The 12,366-nt window shown below is 41.5% G+C and overlaps 1 protein-coding gene across 1 annotated transcript in view; it reads left to right on the top strand.

Annotated features, from left to right (window-relative positions):
* The first annotated feature begins 618 nt into the window (after positions 1-618).
* Positions 619-12,366, top strand: part of ITGA11 (integrin subunit alpha 11) — a 97,014-nt gene continuing 85,266 nt past the window's right edge. Inside the window, exon 1 of the mRNA XM_075273192.1 lies at positions 619-756. Within this exon, the coding sequence (XP_075129293.1) occupies positions 690-756 (67 nt within the window). The 5' untranslated portion in view covers positions 619-689. The remainder of the gene's footprint in view (positions 757-12,366) is intronic.

The following is a 12,366-nucleotide window of genomic DNA, read 5'->3' on the forward strand; positions in this document are numbered from 1 at the left end:
TGTGAGCTGTGACCATAATACAGATATAGCCATACATGTCCAGATAAGAGGACCCCTTTAGGGTTCGATAGTGTCCTAAATTTGTTTCTGTAGAGAATCAGGTGGTCCTGATGTTGTGACCCCAATACAGATGTTTGGATGTGGCCGCATAAAACTAGGAACTGGTCTTAGCTAGAAGCAGTGACATTTGTGATCTGGAATAGCTTCGTGCACTGTCTTACAGAAGGGCTGCCATTGCGTAATAGGATGTGGCCAGATGTAAAATCATTTCATAACTGACACTGAATCAGCGCGAGTGCAGATTCTTATGAGACCATTTGGCCCCCATAAAGCAGAAAATAATAGAAAAGCAGGTAACCCAAGTATTGCAACACAGAAGCTAAAATAGCTTATCCGCCTTGATTTCAGTCTATGATGTGACTCATGGGTCTATTTAAGGGGCCACACCGAAGGGTTCACATTCTTTGTCTTTTATTGATGACCCTATGATTAATGTCCTCATACCCCCGGCTATTTTGCTCTTGTCCTGTCCCTGTACCACTTACACCTCCTACCAGAGTCTGGTCCTCCCACTTCCTCAGTCTACTATGTAACTCCTAAGTTTGGGAGCCAGGGAATAGCGGAGACTGAAGTGGGAAAGTGGCAGCTTCTCCGGCTACCAGTCTGGCAGAGGGATCCCCACAGACAGGATGAGAGTCTGCAGCATGGATCACTGGCGGGGGCTCCTCACTGCCTGGGCTCTCTTCTTCTTACCAGGTGAGCTGACAACCATCAGGACCATTGATATCAGGCAGAATGAAGACTGATCCTCCTCTGGTTAACCCTTACCGGTACAGAGAAAACTAGGAGACAATGCACTTGAAACATTGATGCACTTTAATTTTTTTGCAGAATTATATTTATTAGATTAGGATTATTAAGGTTAATCATAAGGATCTAGACAGGAAAAATGTAATTCATTGCCGACTAGTGTATTATGTCTGAAGTGCACCTGATTTTCTGGATAAATACGTTTTCCAGGATTATTGGGATTTCTTGCATGCAACACTGATATATAATAATTTTACAAGTTACTGTGATATCTTCAAAGAGCGACCGGTCAGACTGACATTAAGACTGGCACTTGCCAATTTTATAGGCTGCCACTGGCTATACCAGCTGCCAATAGATGCAGGGTTTCTGCCGCTGAAGATGTCAGGTTTTACGACACGCCGCTGCTTTGTAGATCAGAGGCTTGTCCCTTTAATGTGGAGGAATCTTCGCTTTATGTCTGGAGCTGGACACGTCCAGAGAGCTAAACATCTGGCAGCAACTGGAAACAAAATCTGCCGTCAGCCCAAAATCCCAAAGCATAGCAGAAATGTGAGGAGCAGGGGGCTTGAAAGATGAAAGGCGAGACTGGTGGACAGAGTGGGATAGGGGGGCAGGGGTGCTGGGCTTGGCATCCTCTGAAGATGTTACAGAATTGGGGGAACTCAGGACCGAAAGGAGGCAGTGGAGGACAGGTCAGAAATCATCTCAACTACTATAGGAGCCACAAGTATGTCAGGAGAGACTCAGTGTCACGTCAGGCTGAGTAGTGGAGATGAGGAGAGGGTTCACATGTCACAGTGGAGGGAGGAGAAAGATTGGGGTTGTGATACCTGGACGGAAAGGTGACATGGACTCTGCTGGGGTAGATACATGAGAAAGACATATGTACTACCTGGCACGGTACGGTAATAACACATGACCTGCACAATGGTGGATACAGAGTCATCCAGGTGGAAATGATAGAGTAGTGGAGAGAGTTGACAGGTGGAAGAGACCTCACCCCCCGTTTAGCCCAGGTTAAGCTGTTTTTGCTTAGTTCTGGTACATTTTGAAGAGGTTATCCACAATTGGTATAATAAGGTCTGTTTATTTCAGAAACATCACTACATCTGTGCATGGGAAGTGTCTGGTATTACAGCTCAGCACTATTCACTTGAATAAAGATGATTAAGCTGCAGTACCAGACACAGCCAATGGACAGAGGTGGCGCTGTGTTTGAAAAAAATTGAATATTTTTCTCAACATGAACTTTTTTTTTTTACTGAAGCTGTTGCCTTACATATGATACACTTGCATAGGTGAATGATAACTGGTATATGGTAGTTAAACTTTAGAAAATAGGGGAGATTTATCATCTTAAATCATTTTCCTGGGGTACAAAGCCATAAACCTTGGGTTTGCAACTTTGCATATGCTATTTGTGCAAAAATATTGACATAAATCGTGTTTTACACCACCCTCACTACTTTTCGAAAGGGGTGTGGTGTAGCCCAGGTCATGACCCGAGAGATCTATCATCATTTACATGAGTTTTCTGGGGTATATGATGACTGGAGCTCATAGAAATTTCATTATAGGCAGACTGACTGCCAAGAGATGAGCTTGCACCTCGCCAAAAATTGAGCGCATCCTCCAGCAGCACAAGGGATATTATGACTTATAAATCTTGATAAATCTCCCTCATGGTATTTTTATAGATCGCTATGTACAAGTTCAGGTTTAACTAAAATAGGACTAATGGTAGCTACAGATGAAAGGATGGTGGATGACGAGATATATGGAAAGCACCAGGAGGCTGCCTGCCTATGTGATGGGTATTTACTTAAAGGGACTGACCAGCCTGCAAAAATGTATTAGAAAATAGTTCAGGATGGTGTAGGATGATAAAAGAAGCCATACTCACCTTACCCATCCCAGCTTTTCCCAGTCCTCTGCTTCCCAAACCAGAAGGTGACACAAACAGCTGACAGCCCTGACCAAGGATGGTTATTGGCCCCTTGTTGCCCCATCTCAGCATAGATCACCCCCTTATGTCTCTCTAACAATACACCAGCAATCTTTATCAATGAAGTACATTAGCTTAGGTATTTCCCTGCAATCTAATAGACACTAGAAAGTTGCTGTTAATGAGATCGGGCCCCCTGATATTCTGGGCCCCTGTGAAGCAGCACAGGTTACATCGATGGTATGTCTGCCCCTGTCCCAGTCCCCCAGTCCCATGGTTGTTCTCCTTCCTGGTCCTGTGATGTCATCCGTGATGTCATCCTTACATGGTCCTGTGACCACTGCAACCAATCAGAGTCTAAAGCAGTTACCGTACCTATTTTATATCACTAGAATATTAAGTACAGAGATTGGTGGGGAAGGGGGGGGCAGTGGAATGAGAGAAGTGGGGGCTGCCAAGGTAAGTATGTCTTATTTTGTTATTTTATACCATTCTGATCTCTTTTCCAATAATTTTTTGGGGCCTGGGAAAGCCCTTAAAGGTTAGGTTCTCGATCTGGTATGTGGCCCACAAGAGGTACAAGTCCAGACTATATGTACACTGTCTTTTGCTGTGTCTTTAAGGGGTGTCACACAGTGCGTGAGTATATCTTAGGGGTATTTCGTGTAGTTTTTTTTAATGTAATAATTGGTAACCCTGTACCACAGTCCTGGTGAAATCTCTGCTGTTTAGGATTCTTGTCTGTTTATAATGTTAAAGTAAAAATCCAGGAAAAATGTATATTTTGTTCTCTTCTTTCCTACATCATGTGGACCAGGTTATATCTGTATATTCTTATAATAGTCCATTATGCATCCTTTCTTGACCACCCTGTTGCCAGTTTTTTGTTGTTCTTTTTTTGCTTTGTTTTTTTTGCACTCCTTCTGCCACTAATCAAATTTGTACAATATAAGTCTATGGAGAGGGGAAGGGGGAGGAAGAAGAGAATTCCTCAAAGTAGAGAGACATCTGCACTGTAGAGAGACAGTTTTCATTTACTAAACATCAGGGTTATCAGGAATTGCTATCCAGTCTTCTTCTTTAAGAATTAACTAATATAATTGATGTAGACAGCCTTATATCTCTCTTGTTCTCCTCCTCCCCCTCCCCTCTCCATGGACTTCATTGTAAACGTATCTGCTTTCGTGCATACAGACAAATATCACTCAGATAATAAGTAAAGAACAGAGTAATATTAATGACACAGGCACTTTTCTTTCTGTAATGTTTGTTCCATTAACCTCCACTACTGATGATAAAATTACCACTGCCTATGGCAACCACTAGGGGGAGTGTAGGAGCTTACTATATACCTTTGCATTCAACAGTGTGACAGTATTACAGTATTACTGCCCCATAGTCCTATCTGATATTAATAAAAATATTAACAAATTAATACAAAATATTGGACCTAAAATAACCCATTTTAATATCATTTTAAGTATTATTCTTTGACCATATAAAATGTCGGGAGGTCTGTGGAGATGATAGTTTTCTGGTTACAGGAATAAATATTTCAGTCATACTGTTTTATGCCCTGAATAACACAATGAAGGCATTGACTCAATGGAATGACATAAAAATTATATTTGCCAGAAGTTACATCAGTCTGACACCAGTGACTTAAGCTGTGGTCACTGAACCCGTCCCAAAAGCTAATGTTTTCTTGTAGAGGTTGCATTTATAGAATATAATCTGACAAAGAGAAAAATTCTACTCTCTACCAGTTATCTAGTTATTGAGCTCAGTCGGATAATAGAGTCACAGGTTTATTAAAATTATATATATATATATATATATATATATATATATATATATATATATATTAAATGATATTATATTACATTTAAAAATTATATATATAATACCTTATAAAATATAGGATATGGGACAAGTGTCTGTAATGTTACAACCTCTTTAAGAGAAGGTTACAGTGTTACAAATAAATAGCTCCTATTCAACATCTGTAACCTACTCCTGGTCCTTGGCTGTATGCTGTAGGTTGCATGCTGCAGAATGATCAGACGGATTCTCACTTCTCGCTTCAGTATGTCCATTCTTCATATAACCTTGTAGTTGAAGTTAGATACCTAGGATGAAAGCTGCAAAAGAAAACTTCTCTGAATTGCAAAACCAGGTGCTTCTACTTATCTTTACAATATTGCTAGAAATGTCAAGTCCAGTGAAGCTTCAAAGTCAGACACTTAGCAGACAGATCTACAGTCTGTGCATTCAGACACCTGTGGAGAATTTATATTTGACCAGTCTGCAGTACACTGCAGCTACAGCAGGTGGCGCTTTACAGGCAGCTTGTTATATAGCAGGAGATGCTGAGTAGATGGGTATATAGCTTTAATAAAATTTCCAGTATAATTTGGCATTTATTCATATATATTTCTGCTCATTCATGTCTAAAGAGTCCTATGGGTGATCCTACTCAGTGACTTACTACCTTTATTCTATGCATGTGCATACATAGATAGCTATCAATTATTGAGAGTCCGCCCACTTGACTCCTAAAACCAGACAGAGATACAAATGAATAAACCTATATACCAATCTGTTCAGTTCCTCCTGCTCTATAGCATTGGCCACACTTTCAATGTGACTACTTCCCTTTAAGAATATATTAAGTCAGAGTTTCTTAATGTCTAAGCAAAGTGCCCCCTACCAAGAGTCAAACAACAACCCCAAAGTAACAATCGGACATGATTTTAATATAAAATGTCAATTGCCATCATAGTTCATTGAGCAGTAACCATTAGTATTGTTCTATGAGTAACACAGATAGTAGCCTTTATTCATTACCTTGACGCCAAGCACTTCCTCCTTGGGGTTTACCTACGACAGGCTAATACTTTAACAAGAAATACACCAGCCTTGTCTCCTACTTGAGAAATTTGGGCCCTGGTCATTTCTCTCTGGGTTATCAGTTGACTTTTCCCAGTAATTCCCGACAGAGATCAATTGCACAATACAAGTTACATCTGGTCATATCATGCAACTTGCATGCAATTTTAGTTACACAACATTTTTCATATTATTTTATGTAACTTTTTGCTCCTTGGTCTGGAAAGTGTCATTTTGTTGTGTGATCATTGAAAAGTCACATAAGGTAGTATATAAAGAATGGTTACAACAACAATCCAGTATGTGAATTGACCGTATGGTGTGTCTGCCTCTGTGTATTCCAAAGGACAGCAAAAGATGCTAAAGAAACGCCATTGCCTTGTGCAGTGCTATAGGAATAACCATAGGGGCAAAATTATGCATCATTTAGGAAGAATACCAATGCAGGTTTTGATGCAGTTTTTTGAGCCAAAGCCAATAACACATCTGACAGAAAAAGTATAAATCCTTCAATTATATTCCCTTCTCCTTTTATATCCATTTCTGATCTGGTTCAAAAAATATCCGTGGCATGAGGACCCCCCCGAATGGAATACCAAACGCATTTGCAAGCGCTGTGTAGTAAAAGCACACAGACCTCATAGACTATAATAGGGTCTGTGTGCTTGCCGCAAGATCTCCGCTGGGAACATGCAGAGAGGAAAGAAGTTCACAATCTACTTTCATGTCCGCATGAGTCGTGTGGAGATCTCACGACAAGCACACGCACCCCATTATAGTCTAAGGGTCTGTGTGCTTTTACTGCACAGCCCTTGCAAATGCGTTCGGTAGTTCATTCAGGGGGTCCCATTGCGGACTCCCTGAATGGATTACCAAACGCAGAGGTGAACGAGGGTTTACATGAGGGATCTCTCAAGCCCTGAACTCTAGAAGCTTATTTACAAAAAAATTTGCAACATTTTACAGTTTTAGGTTGAAGCCCCACGTTAACGAAACGCAGCTTTTTTGTTGCAGATTTTGCTGCATTTTTTAGAGCCAAAGCCAAGAATGGATTGTGCAGAAGGGAAACTTGTATATGTTTCCCATTCCTTTTGGAGCTATTCTTGGACTTGGCTTAAAAAATGCAGACTTTACACCATTCAGTCCACTTTTGAAAAGAGGGTGGAGCAGTGGGCGTGGTTAGGCTGTCTAGCGCTTTGTACACTGCATTTATGAAATGCTACTTTTATGATAATTGTTGCAATATCACTTCACTACAGGGGTGACATAGAAAGTGGACAAAGTGAATCCCATATCAGAATTGTTAGATTTAAAGGTTTGCCAAATATCGTGTAACATTTGATAAAGTTGGCACAAATTTAGGCAATGCAGATTGCAACAAAATTGACTTGAAGGATTTGCCCAGTTTCAGCAAATAAAAGTTATTGTTTGTATAAAAAAAGCTATCCAGTTTTTCAATATACTTTCTGTATCAATTCCTCGCGGCTTTCTATATCTTTGTTTGCTGTCATTCATTCTGTTTCTTTCCAGTGGATAAATATTAGTCCATGGTCATGTTATGTACAGTCCGTGGTCATGTGATATACCGTTCATGGTCGTGTGATGTACAATCCATGCTCATGTGATGGACACACAGTTGCACAGCTAATTATAATCACAGCACAGTAATCAGACACCTGCCCGCTACGAGCTGTGCACCTGTGTGTCCATAACATGACCATGGACTGTACATCACACGACCATGGACAGTATATCACACGACCATGAACTGTACATCACATGACCTTGGACTGATTTATATCTACTGAACGTAACAGAATGAATGACAGTAAGGAGAGATCTAGAAGAACGTGTGCAATTGATACAGAAAGTATATTGGAAAATTGTATGCATTTTTATTATACAAGCAATAACATTTGTTTGCTGAAACTGGACAACCACTTTAAAGAGGACCTTTCATCAGATCGGGCACATGCAGTTTTATATACTGCTGGAAAGCTGACAGTGAGCTGAATTCAGCGCACTATCGGCTTTCCCGATCTGTGCCCGGTGTAAAGCGCTATCGGTCCCGGGACCATAGTGCTTTACAGTCAGAAGGGCGTTTCTGACAGTTAGCCAGGAACGTCCTTCTGCCTCGCGGCGCCTATAGCGCTGTACGGTGTGAGCGGGGAGGAACGCCCCTTCCCCTCCTGATAATACTCGTCTATGGATGAGCACTGTGAGCAGAGGGAGGGGGTGTTCCTCCCCGCTCACACGGTACAGCGCGATAGGCGCTGCTGGGCAGAAGGGCGTCCCTGGCTAACTGTCAGAAACGCCCTTCTGACACTAAAGCGCTACGGTCCCGGGACTGATAGCGCTTTACACTGGGAACAGATCGGGAAAACCGACAGTACGCTGAATTCAGCGCACTGTCAGCTTTCCAGCAGTATATAGAACTGCATGTGCCCGATCTGATGAAAGGCCCTCTTTAAAGAGGACCTTTCACCAATTTGGGCACAGGCAGTTCTATATACTGCTGGAAAGCCGACAGTGCGCTGAATTCAGCGTACTGTCGGTTTTCCCGATCTGTGCCCTGGGTAAAGAACTATCGGTCCCGGTACCCTAGCTCTTTACAGTCAGAAGGGCGTTTCTGACAGTCAGCCAGGTACATCCTTCTCCATAGCAGCACCTATCGCACTGTACTGTGTGAGTGGGGAGGAACGCCCCCTCTCTCTGCTCACAGTGCTCGTCCATAGGCGAGTATTATCAGGAGGGGAAGGGGCGTTCCTCCCCGCTCCACAGTACAGCGCGATAGGTGCTGCTGTGGAGAAGTATGTACCTGACTTACTGTCAGAAATGCCCTTCTGAGTGTAAAGAGCTACGGTACCGGGACCGATAGCTCTTTACCCAAGACACAGATCGGGAAAGCCGACAGTACGCTGAATTCAGCACACTGTCAGCTTTCTAGCAGTATATAGAACTGCCTGTGCCCCAAACCATGAAAGGTCCTCTTTAAGTCAGTGTAGCTGGAGTCTGCTTTGCCATAATGATAACCCCTGTGCGTGACACCAGCCTAACAGGAGACAGCCATATGCGGAGGGTGAATTGCTACTTTTAGAACAAGGCTCTTCTGCAGAGGTCTTTTTATCTTCTTTGCCAATAAATCACAGTGCACGATATATAAAGCACATAAAATCCAATAATAACATTTAACAACACTGTCCCTTTAAATCTCCTACTGCTATACATATGTAGCAAGCCACAGAGGAGATTCTGGCTTTCATTTAACATGAAACATGTGGAAAGATTACACGTTGACAAAATACTTTACAATCACTCCTCACGGATCAGAGAACATACTCTGTACATTCGTTTTTCCTTTGTTTTGCTACATTGAGTCTTCTAGAAAGTTAAAAAAGAAACCTATAAATGAAGTAGAGAACCCAATACTATATCATTATGCTTCAAGAGCTCTGACTAATGTCTGGGAAGGAGCAGTGTAAGGACTATGGTCCCTACTAGAGCATTGTCGTCTGGTGTACTGACTGTCATCATGGCTGACATAACCCCACACTCTCCATGTCATTGCCCTGCTGTAACATCAACTACAAGGACTAATGGACAGCCTTGCAGAACAGCCTGAATCCCTTCCTGAGAACACATATGGGTTAATTTAACATCAGCTCCCGTTCAGATCATTTTTTACGGCATTCCTGTGGGTTGTGCACTTTCCGTCTGGAGGTTTTCTCAGGACATTATTGTGTGAGTAACTAACTATTCTTAGCAAAGCCATAATACAGGATTTCTGAATGTGTTATCTGCACAAGGGACTTCTCTAGAAAGTGACCTATGGCTCACAAGGGTCCCACTAGAAAAACACATACTGGATATACAGATGTGATTCTGTATCTCACTTGAGCAGCCTATACATATTAGAAGTAGGAAGACGGAAGGACAACCATTAAACAAGCAATCGTAATATTGCAGTCATACTCATTTTGGTCTATTTTGACCATTGGTGTTCAAAGAAAGTGGATGATGTGCAAACCTGCAACGATCTTCGACAGAAAGATTGTTCGTGTAATGAGCAAGTCAAGGACATGAGAATGGGATTGTTCTGGTCGAAATCCTTCTTATCCTTATAGGAGGTATAAGAATAAAAAAACTTATCAGTATGTTCCCTGCCCTGGATAAGCTTACATACTAATGTGTAAAAGCAAGTCCGCCATCACCCCATTATTAAGTTTGCAGAGTTCAACAGTGGGTCAGAAGTCATATTCCTCTGCTTCCACTGCTGCTGCCCTGTCTCCTGGTCACCCATCCGTCTCTGCTCTACTCCTGCTACTTGAACATGGAGTTGGGATGGTCAAGAGTTGAGCGTCAGTAGGAGAAGTAGAGGAACAAGACTTCAGGCTCCCTAATTTGGCTACTGCTCCATAAAGCTCATCCCAATATTGGCCAACATGTTATGGATGGTTACATAATAACATAAGTTGAAAAGGCTGAGAATTGACTCCAGGACATAAAGTCCAGTCTAAAACCCTACAGTGTTGATCCAGAGGAAGGCAAAGAATACCCCCTGAGACTTCCTAACTAGTACCTATAACCTGTAATGTCATCAATGAATCAATCCAGTTTGCAGCAGAAAGTTCCATAGTCTCTGCTCTTATAGTGAATAATTCCCGTTTAGTATGGGGGGAGGGGGGTTACCCCATGTTAGGAGTGAGAACACCAACAATCTGACTTCTATTACCCATCTTGTAGGAAAGTGATGGATGCTATATATGTGTGCTGCCACATACTCATCTTTAGGTGCTGTATATATAGCAATACCTCTAGGGGAGTACTCCTCCATATATACACTTTCAGTATGAAATCTGAGGCATACAGAAGAAAGGTAGTGGTCCCATGCATTTCTATAGGGCTCCTATTATGGTGCTGTACGTATGTCAAATAGATACAGTCTATGTATAGCTATCACACAGATCAATGCTATGCCAGGGTGATACATTGCATTTTTTTTGCATGCAACATACATCAGAGAATATTTCATGATTAAATAAAAAAATATCAGTATCCATAAATCACCAGTATAAATTCCTAAGTTCTTCTGCAAATTCATTCATCTGTTTCTTACATCTGTGTCTGAAGAAGTTGTAAACCAGTATGACCAACATTAAAGCTTGGCTACGGCTTGTCACAGGGCTGTTGTGAGATGGAAACACTTCAAAGCCAAACATTTATTATTTTATAACTGGATAGATTTATTCTTTTGGATTCTGAGAAAGCTGGGTGAAGCCTTCTCGTGGAGATATTATGGCAGCATTTTTGGATGTCATATAACTCAAACTGGTGAATATTATAGGAAATAACTATTAAAGATGTCAATTAAAGGGGCATTCCAACACAAGTTATACCCTATCCACAGCTCATGGCTGTTGGTGCTCAATTCAGTTCTATGGGACTGCTGAGGATTGTGTTCATCTTCTCTTCTGTAGTATTATAGAGATGAATGGAGTGGTAGCGCACATGTATGACCTGCTGCATTATTCATAAGGGGTGTACAGTACCTCCATTTTCATGATCGATGGGACCCCAATAGTCAGTGACACTGATCAGGCAGTTACTCGCCTGGTACCACTCTGTATACATTAGTGTAATACTTGAGAAGTTTATTCAGCTGCCCCATCACTGCTGTAAATGCCTTGTGTTATTCTATGTCTAGCGTATAGGAGCAGACTTGGAAATAGTAGGATTATTCCAGTGTGTTTTAAGTCTAGCATTACTTTTATACTGCTGAAACAAGCTGTTTTGGTTTTGTGGTTATTTGGAAACTTGTACAGAGCAATTCATGTCTGCCTGCGCTTACAATCCACAGTCCTACCCCAATTACTAAATTGTTGTTTTATTAGATCATCATTGTATAAAGAGGGAGTAGACGTCACTGCAATTCCATATGTCCGCCTTACAGAGCTTAATACTGCAGAGTCATCAACTGTCCCTAATCTTCATGTATGGTGCCAGGGGTTTAAGATTTATCCCTAAAAAAAGAGTTTCCCATTATTCTTAGCTCATGACTTCATGCTCTATTTTATAGGGGTTGTATACAGTTTTATACTTATAACAAGAACGGTGGTCCTGTGTCCCCTGTATAAATGAAGAGGCAGTCGAGTATACATAATGCTGCTCCAAAATAGCCAAAGCACTGTACTCGATCGACTTCTTTAATTCAGTCCCATAGAAATGAATGGAGAAGCAGTGTGCATGCTGCTTCATTCATACAAGAGGACGTGGGACCCCTGTTCTTGTGATTCCTGGGTTTCCAGCAGTTGCAATACCACCAGTTAGACAATTTGCTCACATCTATACAGGAGGAGATTCCATTAAAAAAGAGAGATGAAATAGCCAAGCCTGTGCACTGTTGTATGACCCCATTATTGTTAGTAGGTTATTGCTCAACTCCTATAACAGAGCAAAGCAATGGAAATAGACAAGAATTATGTGAACTTAGCCCATCCTGGTTTACGTTAGATTGACACCCAATGAGCTGCAAATGGTCATAGTTATGGAACCAGATAATAAGTGACAGTACCGTGGACAAGCAAAAACAGAGACTAGTAGACCGTAGTCATATCATAAATGTGCCAGAATCTGCATGCAGTATACAGCATTACAGTATGTCAATATTATGTCTAAGGTAGCATTAATGAATTTATGCCATATCTTATTGTCAGGAGACA

This window comes from Leptodactylus fuscus, chromosome 5, assembly GCF_031893055.1.
Source record: "Leptodactylus fuscus isolate aLepFus1 chromosome 5, aLepFus1.hap2, whole genome shotgun sequence".
Taxonomy (NCBI): domain Eukaryota; kingdom Metazoa; phylum Chordata; class Amphibia; order Anura; family Leptodactylidae; genus Leptodactylus; species Leptodactylus fuscus.